The sequence below is a fragment of the Labeo rohita genome, chromosome 1 (genome assembly GCF_022985175.1).
Source record: "Labeo rohita strain BAU-BD-2019 chromosome 1, IGBB_LRoh.1.0, whole genome shotgun sequence".
Lineage (NCBI taxonomy): Eukaryota > Metazoa > Chordata > Actinopteri > Cypriniformes > Cyprinidae > Labeo > Labeo rohita.
The window spans coordinates 38,776,344-38,797,916 of record NC_066869.1 but is presented as its reverse complement, the minus strand read 5'-3'; the positions used below and the strand labels follow the sequence as shown (position 1 = coordinate 38,797,916).

The 21,573-nt window shown below is 33.5% G+C and overlaps 1 protein-coding gene across 2 annotated transcripts in view; it reads right to left on the bottom strand.

The window, feature by feature from the left end:
- Positions 1–21,573, bottom strand: part of LOC127167824 (zeta-sarcoglycan) — a 309,249-nt gene that overhangs the window by 30,681 nt on the left and 256,995 nt on the right. For both annotated transcript variants that reach the window (XM_051114095.1, XM_051114105.1), the window contains 2 exons: positions 17,735–17,857; positions 11,510–11,582 (listed from right to left, as the gene is read on the bottom strand). In XM_051114095.1, the coding sequence (XP_050970052.1) occupies positions 11,510–11,582; positions 17,735–17,857 (196 nt within the window). The remainder of the gene's footprint in view (positions 1–11,509; positions 11,583–17,734; positions 17,858–21,573) is intronic.

The following is a 21,573-nucleotide window of genomic DNA, read 5'->3' as shown; positions in this document are numbered from 1 at the left end:
CAAAAAATATAATTTCTTTACGACTGAAGAAAGAAAGACATGAACATCTTGGATGACAAGGGGGTGAGTAAATTATTTGTAAATTGTTGTTCTGGAAGTGGAGTTCCCCTTTAATATATTTTAAACTGTAATTTATTCCTGTGATGCAAAGCTGAATTTTCAGCATCATTACTCCAGTCTTTAATGTCATGTGATATCAATGTTGAAAACAGTTGTGCTGCTCAATATTTTGTTGGAACCTGTGATACTTTTTTCAGGATTCTTTAATAAATTAAATGTTAAAAACAACAGCATTTATTCAAAATAGAAAGCTTTTGTAACAATCATTTAACCATTTGTTGTCAGTAAATTTTTATTCTTTCTTTTTGTTTTTGTTTTGAAAGAAATTAATACTTTTATTCACCAAGGATGTGTTACATTGATATAAAGTGATAACAAAGACTTACTAGAAAGTATTTCTAAAAAAAAAAATGCTGTTCTTTTAAACACTTTATTCAGCATAGAAACCTCAAAAAAAGAATCACAGGTTCCCCCAAAAATATTAAGCAGCACAACTGTTTCCAACATTGATTAAAAGTAATAAATCAGCACATTAGAATGCTTTCTGAAGGATCATGTGACAGTGAAGATTGGAGTAATGGCTGAAGAAGATTCAGGAATAAATTATATTTTAAAATAGAAAACAATTATTTTAAACTGTAATAATATTTCACAATATTAGTGTTTTTTTATATATGTATTTTTGATCAAGTAAATGCAGCCTTAATGAGCATAAGAGTATATATATCTAAAAAAAAAAAGGCCTAATAAATGCTAATATATTGGCATGATCCTGCATATGATGATGGCAGATTTTATAATAATAAAGTCACTAAATGGATTAAATGGTACCAAAACAGACAATATAAATAAATAAAAATAAAATAAAATAAAATAAAATAAAATAAAATAAAATAAAATAAAATAAAATATTTTTGGGGGGTCAGTATCTATATTTTCACTTAATTCTCTGCCCCTTAGTCCACTGATTACAGTGTTCATGTGGCAACTGCCAAAATTCATGGCTTTTATAATACCAAATTTAAAGTACATAGATTAAATTGTAAATAAAATAAAAATAAAAAAATAAGTTCTAATATACTGGCATGATCCAGTTGAGTTTTATAATAAACTGGATTGGTTTAAATGGTGCATAAGCAGGCTAGGCAAAATAAAATAAAATTAAATTAAATTAAAAATAACATAGACAATAATATATAAGATTTTAATAAAAAATAAATATACTTGATATAATAAAGTATAAAATATTTAGATAAAATATTATTAAATAAAATACTTACATTAAAAATAAAATAGGTAATAAATGTATAATACAATATAATATATTATAAAATACATAAAATATAAATATATTCTAGATACATATAAAATTTTATTTAAAAAATATTTACATTAAAAAATAATAAAATAAAATAAAATAAAATAAAATAAAATAAAAAAATAAAATAAAATAAAATAAAATAAAATGTATTTTTTAGTTGGCATCTTGGGTTAATATCCATAATTGCAATTTAGGCTCTGCCCCTTATTCCACATGTTACACTATTCTTCATGTGGCAAATTGTGTCAAAATCATGACTATTTAATTAATACATTTATTGAATGGATTTAATAATGAAAAAAGATTATCCAACTGCAATAAAATACATATTTATTGAAAATTATGTAATATTTAATTGCTTTATACAAATGCAATTCTGCTATGCTGGGTCTCTAAGGTTAATAAGGATACTAGTTAGCAGGCTAAGTAGCAGATGTTAGTAGAGACATTTTACTCTCTGTAGGGATTAAAATCTTGACCTTTACTCATTTCCCTACCACTCTCATGAAAAGCTGTAAATGTAATTTATCTCTAGACACTCCAACCAAGAGACTAATCTCCCTAGGCTACATTTTAGGCATCACTTGTGCCCTTCCGATGTAAAGGCTGTTCCAAACAGTAGGCAGTAAATGCACCATAGCATGTATTTGTTGCTGATAAGGCAGTCCCACAAATACACTGTGGTAAGCTCTGAGAAAATGATCACCCATGAAAATTCAGTTTTAAATAAAGCTGTTTAATTTAGTGTCAAAAATATTGACAGAAAATAATCATCTAATTAAAAATGTGCCTATTTTATTTCATCTGGTATTTGTGTGTTACGCATTTATTTGAGTCGTTAACTCAGCAACGTGACTACTGGAATGGATCGTGTGTGTTAATTACTGTATGTATAGTGTGTTTCACAGCCAGAGTGCTACTTGTGTTCTGCCTTTGTGAATTCTTGCCAATGAAGAGCAATTCAAATCCATCTCTTTGGGGGTTTCTTTTCGGTCAGGATGCTGCTTTTGAAGGTAGCTGCATGCTTGTGTGCAAAGTAGAGCGTGAGATACCACATAGAAACCGACTTTATGTCTTTGAAAACAAGTCCTTGGTGGACAACAGCCTAACATTTACAAGTGTTAGACAGCAGATGTAAACCACAGGAAGTGGTGGCTTTACTGGAATAGGATGGCGAATTAAACCTCATTATGTTTTGCCAGTGCTGATCTACTGGCATGATCCTGCATATTTTCATGGCCTTATAATAATGGACTCACTGGACAGGTTTAATGGTACAACAACAGAGTAGTCTGTTAAAACAATAAATGAGTTTGTTAAAATCAAATGTAAAAAATAATAAAATAAAACGCCACCTTGGAATTATAAGGTTCTATCTGACAACTTATTTACATTATGTGATGTACATTTTGGGCCTGTTTTTAGAAAACAAAAAGGGTTCTATCTACAGAAGTCTATGGGATGCAAAAACTTTGAAGCTCAATATCTTAAAAGTGCTCAGGATGCAGAAAGAACCTTATACTTCCAAGGCAGCGAAAAAAACAGTATCTATAATTTCGGTTCATTCTCTGTCCCTTAGTCCACTGATTGTAGTGTTCATGTGGTGCAAAATATATAAATAATAATAATAAAATAATAATAAAAATAAAATTAAATTTAAAAAAAGGTAATATACTAGTATGATCATCACACATTTTATGAAAATAAACTTACTGGATGGATTAAATGGTACAAAAACAAACAAGGAAAATAAAATAAAATAAAATAAAATAAAATAAAATAAAATAAAATAAAATAAAATAAAATAAAATAAAATAAAATAAAGCCAATATACTGGCATGATCCTGCATATGATCATCACATATTTTATTACAATAAACTTAAATAAAATTAAATAAGATAAAATAATAAAGTAAAATAAAATAAATAAAATATTTAGTTTTTAACTCAGGTCATTATCTATAATTTCCACTGTTCCAGTGTTCATGTCGCAAATGGCAAAATTATGACTTTTATAATACGAAAGTTATGAATACAAAAAAAAAAGGCCTAATAAATGCTAATATACTGTATATGACCACAGATTTTATAATAATAAACTTACTGGATGGTTACAAAAAACAGACTAGGCAAAATAAAAATAAAAAAAATAAAATAAATAAAAAAAAAATAAATAAAATAAAATAAAATAAAATAAAATAAAATAAAATAAAATAAAATAAAATAAAATAAAATAAAATAAAATAAAAATACAACAAAATAAAAAATATATATATTTTTTAAACTCAGGTCAATATCTATAATTTCAGTTAATTCTCTGGCCTTTAGTCCACTGATTACAGTGTTCATGTGGCAAACAGACGAAGTTATGGCTTTTATTATATGAAACTTAGTAGATAGATTAAATTGTACAAAAAAAAAAAAAAAAAAAAAAAAAAAAAGCCTTATCAGTGCTAATATACTGGCATAATCCTGCATATGATCTCAGATTTTATAATAACAAACCTACTGTCTGGATTCAATGGTACAAAAACAGACTAGGCAAAATAAAATAAAATAAAATAAAATAAAATAAAATAAAATAAAATAAAATAAAATAAAATAAAATAAAATAAAATAAAATAAAATAAAATAAAATAAAATAAAATAAAATAAAATAAAATAAAATAAAATAAAATAAATTTTTAAACTTCGGACAGTATCCATAATTGTAGTTCAGGTTCTGCCCTCATACTTCCCTTATCACAGTGTTATATATGCGGCAAATTTGCCTGTACAAGAGTGAATTAGAAATTAAGTAGCTATTCCAGCTTCTCTAAGTTGCCTTATGTCCGTACACAATCATGTAAAGATGCTTGACTGGATGGAATAATTAACTCCAAAACAAAAGGGCTGGAGACGTTTGATGTGCTGCCCTCAAGATGTGATTCTCAGCTGCGGCCCACCAGTATTGATCCGAAGGACTGGCAGTTGTGCACTCATGACACAACTCTTTCCTTTTCTTTCAAACAAAGATGCTGTGTGTTTGCTTGTTAAAATCTTTCAGACAGAAGCTTCAATCCAAAAAAACTACTTTTCTTAAGAAAAAGAAATGCTGAAAATAGACTCCTTCCAGCTTTGAGATGTTATTTTTGCTGAAGTCACACTCTTTTAGGAGAGACTAGCAAAAAAACGTTTGACGCTAGTCATTTTTGCAAATCTCCTATATAATTTGTCTGAAGAATTCAGCATTGTACAGACCAAACAAACAACTGAAACAGACTCCCACATCAATTTAAAAGTGAACGCGGCAGCTTGTGGTGGCACAAAAGGTGTTTTCTGTGACAAAAAACATATTAGTGAAATTGAGGGGAGAAAGAAATCAACAGAGAGTTGATTTCTGAGGTGTACGCTGTGGCTTTAGATGAATGTGGACTCTGAGCGAAACTCCCAAACTCTCTCATCAGCTCTAGGGCAGCTGGATCAATTCTCATCGTATTATACCCTGCATTAGCTGGCAGACTTAACTGATCGCTAATGGCAAGACTCTGTTGCACTCTCACCCTACCCACCCTTCGCTAGGCTATTAGCAGCACGACCAAACCCTACTGTTGGGGAAGGGAGGTGGAAAACAACAGCGAAGCTATTACAGTCTACTTAAACTTGGTCCATGCCCTTCATCAACACCAGCTGAGCTGACAGTCACTACACAAAGGTCTGAAAAGAAAAGACTGTGGGGCGGTGGAGGAGAAAATGGAGGCCATCCAAGCCGTCTCAAATGGTGGTAATGTTTCTTTGTCGGAGATTTGCTGTTTAATTAATGAGAGCCCGAGGCAAGTTCAAACCTCAGCGCTGAGAGGGAAGCATCGAACTAAACAAATGAAGGCAAATGACCAGAAATGTGCCAAGAAGTATAAAAGACGGAAAGCCAGTAGCAGCTGATAGGAACAGCGTTCCAGCAACGTAGAGCCAGTTTTTAGTACACAGCAATCAAAACTTTTGCTTTATCACTGTTGCCTTTTCCCAGTGGCTTGGATGCTACTTTATCATCTACACAAATTTACAAAAATATGTGCAGTATACAACAGGCCAATAGCAATTGTGATTTACGTAATCTGGCGATTACTGCAAACTGTAAATATTATATCAGTTCGCATTATTCAGCGGCACATATATTTAATTAAAGAAAAAGTTACTCAAACTCAAAAGACATTTACCTTCCTTTGAGTCATTCCATGTGAGCCGTTCCTTTACATAGTTAATAACTATTGGAATAGTTTTAAAGATTTATATATAATAATGAATAAATAAAAAATCTCATTTGTCAGAAATTTGTCAGAACTCCAGACTAGCATCCCAGAATCACAAACAAAACAAATCAGTGTGCAGGATTACATAAGATCTGCAGCACAACAATGTTGCATGTTTTAACGCTTCCAAATAAGATGAGACTGTGAAATTTTAATGAAAGACTACAGAAACAAAAGATGAGCAAGATGAGCAAGTATCAGTCATTTGTGGGTTTCACAGCAAACAGATTTGCTGTAACAAAGTCAGTGCTAAGAGTGTATCAATGGCAGTGCCACTTGTTAAAGGATTAGTTCACTTCCAGAACAAAAATTTACAGATAATTTACTCACCCCCTTGTTATCCAAAATGTTCATGTCTTTCTTTCTTCAGTCGTAAAGAAATTATGTGTTTTGAGGAAAACATTTCAGGATGTTTTAACCTCAAATGCTCGTCTTGACGCATATGTACTCTGTGCAGTCCTGTTCAAGACAGTTAGGGTATGTAGAAAAACTCCCATCTCATTTTCTCCTCCAATTTTAAAAATCATCCTACATCGCTGTTTTACCTTTTTTTGTAAAGGGTGTTTGACCTTCCGTGCACGTTCACTTTGTAAACACTGGGTCGGTACTTCTGCAGCGATGTAGGACGATTTTGAAGTTGGAGGAGAAAATGAGATGGGAGTTTTTCGATATACCTTAAAGGGGTCATCGGATGTCCATTTTCAAGTTGATATGATTCTTTAGGGTCTTAATGAAAAGTCTATAATATACTTTAGTTAAAAATTCTCAATGGTAGTATAAAACAACACCCTTTTTACCTTGCCAAAAACAGCTCTGCAAAATTTGTCCTGTTCTCGTCGAGGTTGCTTTAAATGTTAATGAGCTCTGCTCGCCCCGCCCCTCTCTTCTCTCTGTGGAGTGACGAGCCTGTTTACTTTAGCCGCATTTAGCCACGTTTAGCCGCTAAACTTGCAAACTAGCATGTTATTAGGAAAGGTGGAAAGCTGGAAAGCTGGATCACAAATGATTTGTGTGAACATAGATGGATTATGTAGATCGGGAGGCGCATTCCCTTCACAAACAAACGTAATCCACTGCATCTTCAGTGGCTCAGATGTCGGGAGTAAATGACGACCACTATGTTCATTATTACATCCAGCAACACAACCCCTCAATCGCTCAATCTGAGATATTCTTGTCTAACTTACATCCCTGCGGCATCGAAACAATGGAGGTTACTGGACTGTTACAGCTGATGTAAGGTGGGTCTGAGGTAAGACGCTCAAGTCAATCAACTATCGTGGGAGCGGCCTTCTTATAAATATAAATATCTTCTTTTGTCTTCCGCAGAAAAAAGAAATACATGCAGGTTTGGAAAGACATGAAGGTGAACTGATGAGGGACTTTTCATTTTGGGGTGAACTACCCCATTAAAGAAAGTCAAATTATCATTACCAAAAAATGCATTAAGCTCTAGTAACACATAAATATTTTATCCTGACAATTAGCACTACTTAACCAGACATTTCATTCAAAGTAGCATGGATCAGGTATCATTTGTTATTAGCAGCAAATCACTTTAGAGAGTTTATAAATAATTGAAAAGGACTTTCTGCATTCTTTAACATTTGCTGCAACACTAAGTTACATTTCATTACTTTGCCATTTAACTGAAGCTTTTATCTAAAGCCACTTATCAAAAAAAATTCCCTAGACCAACCACAGGTAAAGTGCACCGCCTGGGGGCAAAATGGTGATTGTTCATGAATCTTTATCGGTTTGCATCTACAACTTTTTTGCCTCCCTTGATCTCACTGTGCTCCCACTGAGATCCTAAAATCCTGAATGTGTGAGGGGGGTCCCTGCAAAATACATGTGACAAATGTGTTTTTAAAAGTGTTTGTTCTTTTCATCAAAGCTTTGCTATTAGCTCATCAAAAGCCTCCATTCTCAAGTGTTACTTTGAAGGTGGTCTGTCCAACTCCTGCTGAGGAACCTGTGAGAAAGTATATCAACAGGATGCAATTGAACTCTCTGTGAGACCATATCATAAGACATTAGCCTTTAATGGACTCTATTAAGTCATTACATGTTCCATTTGCTTTAACTGCCTAATTCTGATCTCTAAGAGGGACAGAGACACTGAGATCGAAAGAAGGTGAGACAGAGATGAGGGAGTGGGAAACTGGACAAACAATCGTTTACAAAAGTTTCATACACCAAGGATGAAATAAAGCTGGCTCATAACTCATTATGCTGGCTCATTTCAATTGGCTGTTAGTGAGCGCACTTCGATAAAATAATAATTAGAAGAAAGTGAACTTGATTTATATGTTTCCTGCATCCGATTTACAAATTAATGAGGGCGAAAGTGAAGTGAAACATGTAAAGCGTGTAATAAGCCATTAATCCCCACAAAATGTTGAAGGAATGTTAATGCACACAAGTCGCTCAAAATGCTGGATTTTGTCTGAAGACAACAACCAGAAAATTTCTAGAGAGAGAGGAGAAAAGACATGAGCGATTGAAGGAGTCGTGATGAGTGTGTGATTATCTGCAGATTTTCACTACGGCATTACTTCACAATCAAAGTGTCTGCTCTCTACTGTGAAACAGACTGCAGACAAGGATGAAATTACAGCAATGTTCTTTAACTGCCCAAAAAAACTTTTTGAGAGCACAAATGTGGTAAAATTTTGAAGTGTTATTTGTTTAGGCTAGGTTATAGAGACACTTAATCTATTAGAGGCTAAGGACAGTCAGTGAACAGAAAAACAACGCACAGTATTTAATACAGTACAATGTAGAAGTCTATGCACATTTGGATGCTTTACAAAATCATTAATTTTGAAACAAAGACTTCGCTTTTGCTGTAAGGATTGCTTTGTAAATACTTTAGTAATACAGTGAGATTATTGTGCAAGGAGTCTGACAACAGATGGTATGATTCACAGAGATATCTGATCTCGCTATTATCTAGTCAGTCTGGGATTGCATAAAGAAACAGAAGCAACTGAGACTTAAAGGGAACCTTGGGTATTAAGTCTTGTATGGCTTAATACAATGTAAATTATGTCTCTTACTGAAATATGTAGTAGAATACCCATGAACGATTTGAGTTATTTAAAAAATCCACATCGTTTTACACATATTTTGGGCTATGGGGGGCACCTTCATTTCGATGACGTGCGAGCTACTGGCGCTACCTGTTGCTGGCTTTACCGCGACACAACTCAGAAAATAAAATATGGATACGATGACCACAGCTACCAAAAAAGCTTATAGGTGGTGATGGATATACACTGCCCACCAAAAGTTTGGGGTTTTGGACAATATTGGCATGAAGCTCTTTTTTAATTTGTGATAATTCTGCACTGATAAGGGACAACACAAACTACGAACACATTTTATTACATAAACAGTTTATACATAGAAAAAAAAAATCGATTCATCAAAATATCCACCATTAGCAGCTATTACAGCTCTGCATAATCTGGGCGTAAATTCATTGTATTCTAAACTTAATTGGCAATTAAGCTATTAAGGTGCACTGACCCAAAAATCTTTTAAAAACCTGGGCCAAGTTTAAACTAGTAACTGGGCATCACAGCTGGCAAAGGGGTATGTCTGACTTTGACATGTGTATATTGCAATTATTATGCTATCAAAATTAAAATAATTATTGCTGGTCTTCAAGTTACTTTAATGTATTTGCACCAAAAAAATGATAAGGATTTTTGCTGATATTGTCCAAAACCGCACTTTGCCAGGGGTGTTTCCAAACTTTTGGAGGGCAGTGTAAGCGTAAATGTCATACCATCGATTTTCCCCACAAGGAGTCTAAACATCCCTGGACATTGAGTGAATCCGCACTGAGAAACTCCTTCAGTGGCTGTGGCGTCATGACAACCATCGCCATGTTTACATCCTGCCAGGATGGCATCTAGCGTTTCTTGTCTCTGCCATTTGTAATCTCTTTCAGTAACTGTGGTCTACTAAAAGCCTCAAAGGCATCAGGGCTAAAATGGAGAGAACAAAGATGTGGGTCTTTAGGAAGTTTTATTTCTATACAGTCATCTTCCCATTCTTTTCTCCATTTCTTATCACTAGGGAAAGCAGTGAAGACTTGCATCGATTCTCTTGCTGCCCTTCAACTGAAAATTACAACCAAAAGCCGCACGATGTGGCATTGTATTAGTATTTTATTTTCTGAGCTGTGTTGCGGTAAAAATAGCAACAGGTACCACCAATAGCTCGCCAAGTGCAGCCATTTCACATCATCGAAATAATGGTGCCCAACAGTCCAAAATATGTATAAAACAGTGTGTATTTTTTAAATAATGCAAGTCTTTCATTAGTTTTCTACTACATATTTTAATAAAACACATATTTTATGTTATATTAAGCCATACAAGTCTTAATACCCAGAGTTCCCTTTAAGACTAAATCCATAGAAGAACTGTGGCAATTTTTAGATTCTTGAATTTATTTTAGTTACAAAGAATGTAATTTATTCCTATAAGGGTGAAACAATTTTCAGCAGCAATCAATCCAGTCTTCAGTGTCATATTATCTTTGAAGAGTGCTCAAGAGACTTTTCTTATTAATTTTAATTTTGAAAAACTGTGATAGACTGTTATCTGGGGTAAGAGTTTGGGACAAGTAATATATATATATATTTTAAAGAAATTAATACTTTTATTCAGCAAGGACACATTTAATTGATTAAATGTATAGTAAAGGCATTTATAAAGTTAGAAAAGATTTGTTTTATATAATTTCTAACTTGTTTCAAACTTGACCATTAGTATATATATTTATGAAAGCATCCTCACAAGTGTTTAAAACTTAACGGCACTGTAATATTGCAAGTAAGTGGCAAAACTGATCTAAAAATAATTGTTCCAACTGTCACACTAAAGCAAAAGCTATAAATAACCATCTAAATACATGTTTTTGAGAAGCACCTTATGTACATTATTATGTGGGTGGAAGTATGAAAGTGATGGTTTAAAATATATGCAGAAAGTTTACTGTTGCTTTTAAATGGCTATAAATGAATACTTATAAATGGTGTAGTTACAGCATTGACCAGAAGGGGCTAAGTGGACCAAGCTAACTAGCCAATCCTTGACCTCTTAATGGTTCAAATCCTGATAAAGTTTGCCATTAAGGTAAGAAATGGAACTAAAAAGGGTCAACACTCCCATTGAAAGTTGAACGTGTAATATAAGATGTCACTATCCCTCCATTAACCCAATCATTTCCCCAATTTTTCTAACGATGAAAGTACATTTGATCCTGGTGTATTTGCATTAAGCAAGTTCATAAGCGATTGGAAAGGATCCAGCAGTGCTCCATCAAACCAAACTGGGCGGTAAAAGCTCTCGGTTCCCCTCAGTAACCTGCCTACTTGCACTTAAAGTGACTCCATCCATCATGGCACTACATCATTTCCTGTAGTGATAATGTCGGAGTTTGGGGAACTGAGAAGCATCGCAATGTGTTAGTGACCTATTGGACATCCAATCAGATATCGACTAATGCAGACAGAAGATATTAAATCAATCTGATTGGCTGATCCAGCTGTGATGGATGGGGCGTGTCAAAGAGGTTGCGTCCCCTTTCTCATAACAGAGTGCAAATAGGACAGTTTGTCACTGAATATTGAGGATGTAAAGCTTCTATGGACAATTAGGAAGTGGACATTCATTAAGTTCATGTTTTATGACTTTCCTCTATCCTTCTGTGTCTTGTCCCAGTCTTTTTCTCATTCTATAGCTCTTTCCCTCCCTCTGTGGTTCTTTGTGTGAATCACACATTGAATGATAATGTGATACATAAGGAAAGCATGTCTTACTTTAGGTCTTGGAATGGTTCAGCTCGAACGTGTGGCGTTTCCACTGAATGACTAAACACAACTCCCTCGTTGCCTAGAGAGATAAAGAGAAAACCAGAGAGTGACAAGTTATATAAAGCTGAATTAGAACCATATGGGAAATAAATAAACAAACAAACAAATAAATAATGGTGACATTGCTGCCACACATATTGTTTTTTCCACTCAATTAAGTCACTCGACATAGCATCTTTTTTAAGTAAATAAAAAGATGCTATGTCGTTTTAGCGACATCTTTTCTCGTAATAACAAGATGTTATGTCATTAAAATGACATCTTTTCTCCTAATAGTAACATATTTTCTCATTAAATTGACATTTTTTCTCATAATAAAAAAAAAAAAAACAATATCTTTTTCCCGTTATTCAAGACATAGAGCACTATTTTAAGTGCATGGTCTAAAGCGCATGGTGCAGGTGCAATTGGCGTGTGTCCGAATCCACTTTTGCTATTTTAAGGATGGGAAAAATGGTCGGCGTGCCCAGCGCATGGTGTAAAAGGGTGTCCCTATTCTCTTAATGAGTCATAGGTGTGTTTTGGGCGTAACGTGTATTAAACCAGAGTCTCATCTCCCATTCCCTTTAAGAGCCAGTTGGGGTCGCACCACGGTGGATTCGCTATTTACACGGCGGAATTTGCGAAAACAAAGATTAAAAGATTCTCCAGAGAGTAGCATGGGTGTGGGAGGTGTGGGGGGGGCATTCACGGGACGAGCTCACTAAAATCAGTTACTGTGCACCCCCTTTCAAAACTCTCCACTCCTTGCTGCCCGTGATCGTTTTCGAAAGCGAAAGTGAAACCAAAAAAACAGTGTGCATACAAAAGCGACTGACTATCCATTATGACATGTAGACATTTTTATATTTATGTACACAATAATAATTTTTACATTGTAATCCTTTTATTTTTAATATTTGGCATGTTTGTGTGCCGCTGCGCATTCCTGTGTGTGTGTATTACTAACACGCTAACAAAAAAAAAAATACTGCACGAATCTGCACACTGCTTAAATTACTGCAGGAGGGATAACAGAAATACAGCTTTTAACTACATAACAAAAGAAGTATTTTTAATGACATATTATTACGAGAAAATGTTTTAATGAGATAATTATATCACTTTAATAAGATAATTACATCATTTTAACATAACATCTTGTTATTACAAGAAAATATGTCGTTGTAACGAGAAAAAGCAGTTTTAATATCATCCCGTTAGTACAAGAAACTGTTGTTTTAATGAGATAATTATGTTGGTTAAACAAGATAATTGCCATTTTAACAAGATAATTGTTGTTTTAATGACATAACATCTTATTGTTACGAGAAAAGATGACGCTTTAATGACATAACATCTCGTTATTACAAGAAAATGTCATTTTAATGAGAAAAAAAAGTTGTTTTATTGACATCTCGTTATTACGAGAAAATGTTTAAATGAGATAATGTTGTTGTGTTAACAAGATTATTGTTGTTTTAACAACATATCACCTCATTACGAGCAAATATGTTGTATCGAGAAAAAGAAGTAGTTTTAATGACATCTTGTTATTACGAGATATTGCTGTTTAAATGAGATAATTATGACGTTTTAACAAGTTAATTGTCGTTTTAGCGACATAACATCTTATTATTAATTCAATATCTATATTAATTTAGCAAGTCATCAATGTAATAAAGAAATAAAACTGAATATACATTGCAAAACATCTTTGTGAACAACTGAATATTTGTAAACATGACTTTTAAAAGGAAGAAATTTCATGTTGTATGATTTTTTTTATTATTACCTTTATGTAGCAAAAGATGCATTAAAATTTATCAAAAGTAACAGTGAAGACATAGAAGGTTACAAAAGATTTCTACTTCAAATAAATGTTATTTATCTTTCTTTTTTTTTTGTTTATTTCCTTTTTAAAAAGAAAAGCGTCACTATTTGTACAATCAATCAAGCAATCCAGCAGAAAATTTTTAATAATTAATAATTAAAATAAACTTTTTAAACAATTAAAAATAAACATTTTTAACCATGATAATAATAAGAAACACCAAATCAGCACATTGGCATTAAAGGAATGAATGACATTTTAAAATATATTAGCGATAAATGAAAAATATATGAAAATATATAAAAGTGATAAATTACAAGCGCTGTACACTGGTAGACTTGAGTGCTTTTCTTGTATTTCTGGAACATTTGAAATGTTCCTAATTTAACAGCATATTTTTTTCTTAAAAAGTGCTTGTTAATGGAGTTCTTATAAGTATACAAGTAAGCTGTTCTTCCATATTTGTTTTTTTTATGTGTCGGTCTGTCCTAGTTTATTTTATTCTTCTTCATTTTCTCCACAATCATGCTTGGAATAGTTTAAAGGAACAGTTCATTCAAAATCAAACTTCTGTCATTGATTTATTCAACTGTCATTCGGAACATAAATAGAAAAGTTTTGAAAAATGTTCACAATATATTCGCACATATTATATATTATATTTCCTTTAAGAGAACAAATCATAAAGATTTTGAATGGCATGATGGTGAGTAAACGATGGCAGAAATTTCATTTTTGAGTAAAATATATCCTTAACACTTTACTCTCTCTCTCTCTGTTCTGTTTCTCTCCCCAGGGCAGTTTTTGTTTCTGACACATTTTAGCCTTTCAGTCTCACCTCTTGAAGGAACCACTGTCTTCCATTTATGCATGCTGTCTATCTTTCTCGTTCTCTACCACTATTTCCCTCCCTTGATCCCTCTCTCTACTCATGTCTTTTTGTGAAAAGAGGTAATGGACAGATTTGCCCAATTACTGAGCATGTGCCCTCTTTGTCCCTGACCTCTAGCTATTCCACTTGACCTCCCAGCATGCACTGTTTCAGACAGAGATGGAAAAAAGACAGAGTGAGAGCAAGAGGCCTTTATGAGTGAAATCTATTTGAAACAATATATTTGCATTTCAATATAAGGGCAGGTTACTAGGTGCATGCAAATATTTAAATCTTGAAAAAGTTGGGTCAAAAAATGAATGCTGTATAAAAAGCTGTAAGTGCACAAAAACTTATTCTATTTTCTATTAACTAAAAATATGCTCTAATAAAAAATTACATAACATGATGTTTTCCGCAGGTCACATCATTAGACCAAAGATGTGAGTGAGTACAGTACGTGAGTCACTGAATCATTATTTCAAACAATTTGTTAAAAACAGAATCTTTCAGAAAAAAAAAAAAAAAATGAGTGAGTCATTAGATTTTCCACTCATTCAAAACACTGATTCATTCAACCACTGCTACTAATAATGTAGTCTAGTCACTACCGTGTGTTTTTCTAAAAGAAACAAATTCAGTTTGGCTTTACTATTTTCATTGTTTAGAGCAAAAACAGACAACTGGCAATATTGAGTCTAAAATGTAAGTTACTCTAAGGGGTTGTTTGGATGCATTTCATCAATCAGAATTAATTCAATCTGATTTCAGATTCTGAAAGTTTACCTTTAAGAGCCACATATTCACTTACATGTGCATTACACGTAGAACCAGAGAAAGTAACTGTACTAACGTAAACAGGGGCACCACAAATGTAACCCTGAACCACAAAACCAGTCATAAATGTCAATTTTATGAAATTGAGATTAATACATTATCTGAAAGCCAAATAAACAAGCTTTCCATTGTTAGGATAGGATGATATTTGGTCGAGATACAACTGTTTGAACATTTGGAATCTGAGGATGCAAAAAAAAAAAAAAAAAAAAAAAATCAAAATATTGAGAAAAAAGTTTTTAGCAATGCATATTAATAATCAAAAAATAAGTTTTGATATATTTATAGTAGAACATTTACAAAAAGTCTTCATGGAACATGGTCTTTACTTAATATACTAATGATTTTTGGCATAAAAAGAAAAATCAATAATTTTGACCCATATAATGTATTTATGGCTATTGCTACAAATATACCTATGCTACTTAAAGGGGTCATCGGATGCCCATTTTCCACAAGTTGATATGATTCTTTAGGGTCTTAATGAAAAGGCTTTAATATACTTTGATTAAAAATTCTCAATGGTTGTATAAAAAAAACTCTTTTTACCTTGTCAAAATGAGCTCTGCAAAAATCATCTCATTCTAAGTGGTTGTCCTTTAAATGCAAATGAGCTCTGCTCACCCCACCCCGTCTTCCTTCTGTGGAATGACGAGCTTGTTTACTTTAGCCACATTTAGCTGTGTTTAGACACTAAACTTCCTAACTACCACGTTATAAGGAAAGGCGATCGCAAAGATTCATAAAAAAAACACTTATACTCACTTCTGCTGTAAGTGAAGCTGGATCACGAATGATTCGTGTGAACATAGACGGATATATGTAAATCGGGAGGTGCATTCCCTTCACAAACAAATGTAATCTACTGCATCTTCAGCGGCTCAGATGTCGGGAGTAAGTGACGACCACTATGTTCACTATTACATCCAGCAACACAACACCTCAATCGCTCAATCGGAGATATTCTTGTCTAACTTACATCCCTGCTTCAGCATCGAAACAAGGAAGGTTACTGTACTATTACAGCTGGTCTGAGGTAAGACGCTCATGTCAATCAACTATCATGGGAGCGGCCTCTGTGGGTGTGACGGCACACCGACAGGCATCTGAGAACGGCTCGATTTGAAAAATGGGATATTATTTTTACAGATTAATTAAAAACCACTGCATGGATTTTTATCATTATAGGGTAGATTTGTACATACACTGCCAACACACATTAATGTTCAACAACAACATGAAAAAGTGACGTTTGCATCCGATGACCCATTTTAAGACTGTTTTTTTCGGTCCAGGGTCACAAATATAAATGTCATTTTTGCCTTGAGACATTTAAAAAGATGTCCTACAGCAAATATTTAGTAAATATTTAGTCTCTGTCCAGTTTATAATACCAAAGATGGAAATAAATACAGGCATGCTTGCAAGACGTAAAACATATGGAAACATATGCATTATAGCACTGCACATGCATGCAAGATATTTAAATCCGCAATACCCTGATAGCACACATCACGGAGACATCTATTTGACGTCTGCATTTACATCTGCAATACAAGATGTCAAATAAACGTCTGTTAGATGTCTTTAAGATGTTTATGATTTAGAATGTATGCAAAACTGACATCTCGCAGATGTCTGTACACAGCAGATGCTTTCCAGATCAAGTGATCTTTAACAGACATCTTGCTATCTGGGTATATTCCAAGTATGTACATGCTTAGAATTTCCTATTGATCAAATTATTTCAGGTCTACAATCCAATGGAATTTAATTCAGATCAAGCTGATCAGATCGATCAAATTGTTTACAAGAAGGCTCTTCCATCAAATTGAGCCATCAATCCAATTATTTTGTTGCATGTAAACTTATGTACTGTTAACTTTTTTTTATTAAACTATTGTTTAAAAGCATATCACACATTTGGAGTGACTCATCTCTTTCCCTCTCTCACCTAGTGCTCTGCAGGTTTAGTGGACTAATGATGCCTGACTGTATTCCTTGACAACTGCAATTTTCTCCTTGCACATCAGGCAGGTCCCATTAAGAGACCAAAGATGGCCTGGCTCTGATGTAACAGCCAGAATTACTTAAATTAAAAGATCTAAATGCATAGAAATCGATTCACAAGCGCTATTTTATTTGAAGTCATTTGATCGCAGATGGACGGGTAAAATAAAGTGCTGGACTAGCTGCAATGTGTCAGAAACAAAAGTGTGCCCATCAACTCAAAGCACATTGGCGTAATGCTGCAGACAGCTTGATTATAATGGGATTGAGCTTGTTTTACATGTCAGGCATCTGGTGAAAATATGCATAGTCAAACTTTGCTGACAGATACAAGCATGCACGCTTTGTTTCTTTATACAGATGTGCGATTACATGTGTATTTTTGGTGTGTAATAAATCATGCGGAAAAAAAATATGTGTGTATAAGGGTACTAACAATCCCTAGGAGAACTACTGTATGATATAACATTACAGTCCAAAGCAAATGCAAAAAAGCAGTGAAAACTGATTTATGGGCTAGATTTAAAATAAACTCTAACACTTAAGGGACTGTATGAAAATATCTTCCCTAAGGAAGGTACAGTTTGAGACCCTAGTCTTGGATCGAGTGGATGAATATGTGTGTTTGCGCATTTTATACCTGTGACCCTCAGTTTATCTGTGCCAATACTGATCTCATCTTCATCAGCAGAGAAGAGAACTCTCTCGCCATCACTACTTCTCACCTCGAACCGCTGACACTGGGCTTCTACCATCTCAGAGCCTATAGAAAGAGATGAAAAAGAACAAGGCCTTGAGAAACAAGATCATAACACATATTTTAACCTTTGCAGCCCACATAAACCTCGTCCAATCAGGAAAGGTCTTTTTGTGGCATGCTGTGTTAAAAGAAAAAAAAGGTGGTAATAACAATATTAATGATAATATATTATTATACTGTATGCATACAGACAGCTTAATTGAAATGAATTTCATTTTCAGTTGCTGCCTCAGAAGACAGCTGACAATGTTGACAAAAAGGAAGTTAATATTAGAGCAGCTGCTCATTGTTTCCAGGGTGTTTGAAGACCTCTGCAGTGTCAAATTATAGAAGTGTTTGTACGCCTAATTAATATGCTTAATTAATAAATGTCTAAAAATATGCTTAATTAAAAAAAGGTCCAAATAGAAATTCTAATTATTTTTTCAACCTGATGAAGTACATGAAACACCTTTCATTCTGTCCAATAAGTTGTACACATATAAAACATAAAATATAGTATATGAAGACACCCTTTTAGTATGATCTTAACTGAAGTGAACTGAACTGGAATTTGACTTCAATAGAATTTATCTTCGGTTGTTAAATGCAGACAACAAATTTCATGTAAGGTTTTAAATATAACGTTATTCAGGGAAGAAAATCAGACTAATAACCTCAAATCTTGTGGAAAAAAAAACTCACTGGAACATTTCGTGCAAATAAAAGCAACATACCAAAAATACATAAATACCAAAAATATAAACTCGCAATTGCAAGTTATATAGTCAGCATGGACTACCTGCAGAACTATTTTTGCGTTCTACACTGTAAAAAATAAAAAACACAATTTGTTGAGTAAGCTTAAAATAATGTGTTACCCTGCTTCCCTTTAAAGTTAGTTTATTCAACTTGGAAAAAAAAAAAAAAAAAAAAAAAAATTGTGAGAAAAAGGCAGAATTGCATGAAATAAACTTGCGTATGTGCAACTGTGAAAAGGGCTGAATTGTATGATAAACTTGCAATTGCATGTTATAAAGTCAGAATTGCAAGATATAAACTCTCAATTGTGAGAAAAAGTCAGAATTGCATGATGTAAACTCACAATTGCAAGTTACAGTATGAAGTCACAATTGCAAGATATAAACTCACACTTTTGAGAAAAATTCAGAATTGCATGATATAAACCCACAACTGCAAGTTCTAAACTCAGAATTGCAAGATATAAACCCACAACTGCGAGTTATAAAGTCAGAATTGTGATATATAAACTCGCAGTTTTGAGAAAAGTCAGAATTGCGTGATATAATCTTGCAACTGCAAGTTATAAATCTGAATGGCGAGATACAAACTCAAAATTGTGAGAAAAAGTCAGAATTGCATGATATAAACTTGAATTGCAAGAAAAGGTCAGAATTGCATGACACAAACTTGCAATTGTGAATTATAAAGTCAGAATTGCGAGATATAAACTCAGAATTGTGAGAGTCAGAATTGCATGATATTGCATGATAAAAAGTCACAATAACCTTTTTTTAAAATCTTTTATTCAGTGACATAAACAGGGCTCCATAAAAAATACTTCTACATTACAGTTTAATATGGAAAGCCTTTCTTATTTAGACCCCAATGCAAGGTTATGAATTAGAGAAGGAGCTCATGCAGAGGGCTGACTTGAGAGACGTAAATGAAACTGATCTTGACTTTGTTCACCAAGCGTGACTTGGCCTAAAAACTACACTGTCACTGGAATCTCAGTAGCTTTTAAAGCACTGCCCCAACAAACACTGCAATGGCATCACTGACTATATTATTCATCACAGCTATCATATCTTCCATGTCTTAGGTGACCTTGGAGAGCAAACTTGCCTTTGTTTGTTTGCCCACATTATGTGTGTGTGACAGAAAGTAAACTTCTCTTTTTTCCTAAAGCCCACTCTCTCCTTTCTCCACCACCGTCTATTGTCTTTCTAGCCCTCTTCAAGCATTCATTGCCTGTCCTCTCATTTTTTTTTCAGTGTTTGTGCTATAAGACACCCTGCCCTTTCTTCAGGCACCCTATGGCAAAGATAGGAGTACATTAAAATAGCCTATAACAATGCAAATTTTGGGATTTAATTTAGCCATCTTTTCCAACATGGCTTTCTTTACTATCCAATTTTTTCAGATAGTACATTAAGAAGATACATTGCTTAACATGGATTCGTAATGCATGGGCCAACACATCACATTCAACCTGCCAACTGCTGATAAGCAGCATTTTTATTTTAAAGTTAAAAAGAAAAATAAATGAATAAAAAAATCCATTTGATACTATCTAATTGTATTAAAAATGTGACTTGGCCTCAGGCTATACCTCAATGCGTTACATTTGTTAAGTGTACATACCTTGAAAAATAAACATGTAGCCTCTGTTTTAAAGAAACATTTGCACTGTTTTCTGTCAGAAGAGATGAAACTAAAAACATATTTGAACTCATATTTAACGTAAAATTATTAAAACTGATCTTTGATTAAGAAAACAGAACAGATTTGAAGAAATTCAGCACTACATCACTTGCTCACTAATAGATCCTCTGCAGTGAATGGGTGCCGTCAGAATCTGCCATTGGATTTAACTGTTGCTTCTGGACAAAATATGAGTTCACAATCCATAATAATCCAAATTTTAGACTGTTTTGACTTGTAAACGGTGATTCAGACAAGACAACTTTTTTAATTAAGAAATATTACAAATAGAGAACTTGCGTTTTAGCTGGATGCAATGGTTACAAGGTAAAAACATCTTGATAAACTTGGACTCTCATTCTGAGTCCAAGTTCACTGCAAAGGATCCATTGGTAAACAAGTGACCTGGGGGACTGTTACTTAAAACATGAGTTGAAATTTTGCATTGATTAAGTAACTGAACACTTCTGAACATATATACATATATAATTACTTAACCAAATTATCTTCTTTTTGCAAACCTTTATATTTTCAGTTCTGTAGCCTGTTTTATCCCATGTCTCAAAAAGCAGAGTTGACATACTTATTTCAGTTTGGGATCTGAAGGAGCCCCAGATCAACATGTCTTTTACAGTTCTTTAACTCAGCAGGAAGTTGTTGTTCCTGCTGTGCTTAAACATCCTTTCACAGACCTAAAGAAACAAATGTAGAGCACATCTTCAGATTTTGAACTTACATTTTTTTGCAGTACAGAGATTCATTGCCGGATTGTTTTAAAAATAAAAAAGAAGCATGCTGTTCATTAATTAATTGCTTATTCTTTCCTTTATATTTTATTCTTTTTCAATTAGGAAGATCTGTTGCATATCAGTGAAAGTCTCTCATCACTATAGCTTTTGAGTAAAAAAAAATAACTGAAAAAAGGAAATTGAATTAAAAAAAGGGTAAAAATGATGTTGGATAGTGATTAAAGACGTGCTTGAGGATAAGGCAAGTCTAATTTTGATTATGCTGATGAGACCAAGAGGAGAGAATGCTAATAAAGTGTTAATTTCTACTCATATTTGATTAATCCTCTCTTGACCATATCACTGCACAGCGGTGGCCAGAGATTTGCTCATAGATCCACTACAGAGCATGATCATCTTTAGAGAGGATATGACAGAAACACAACACAGGATTATGAAGAGACAGATTTGCTTCTTTCTTGCTTGCTTTCTTCTATTCTTCCTTCCTTTCAGTCCAAACAGCTCTGATAATTAAAGTTATGATTTGTGAGTTGTGGCATATCC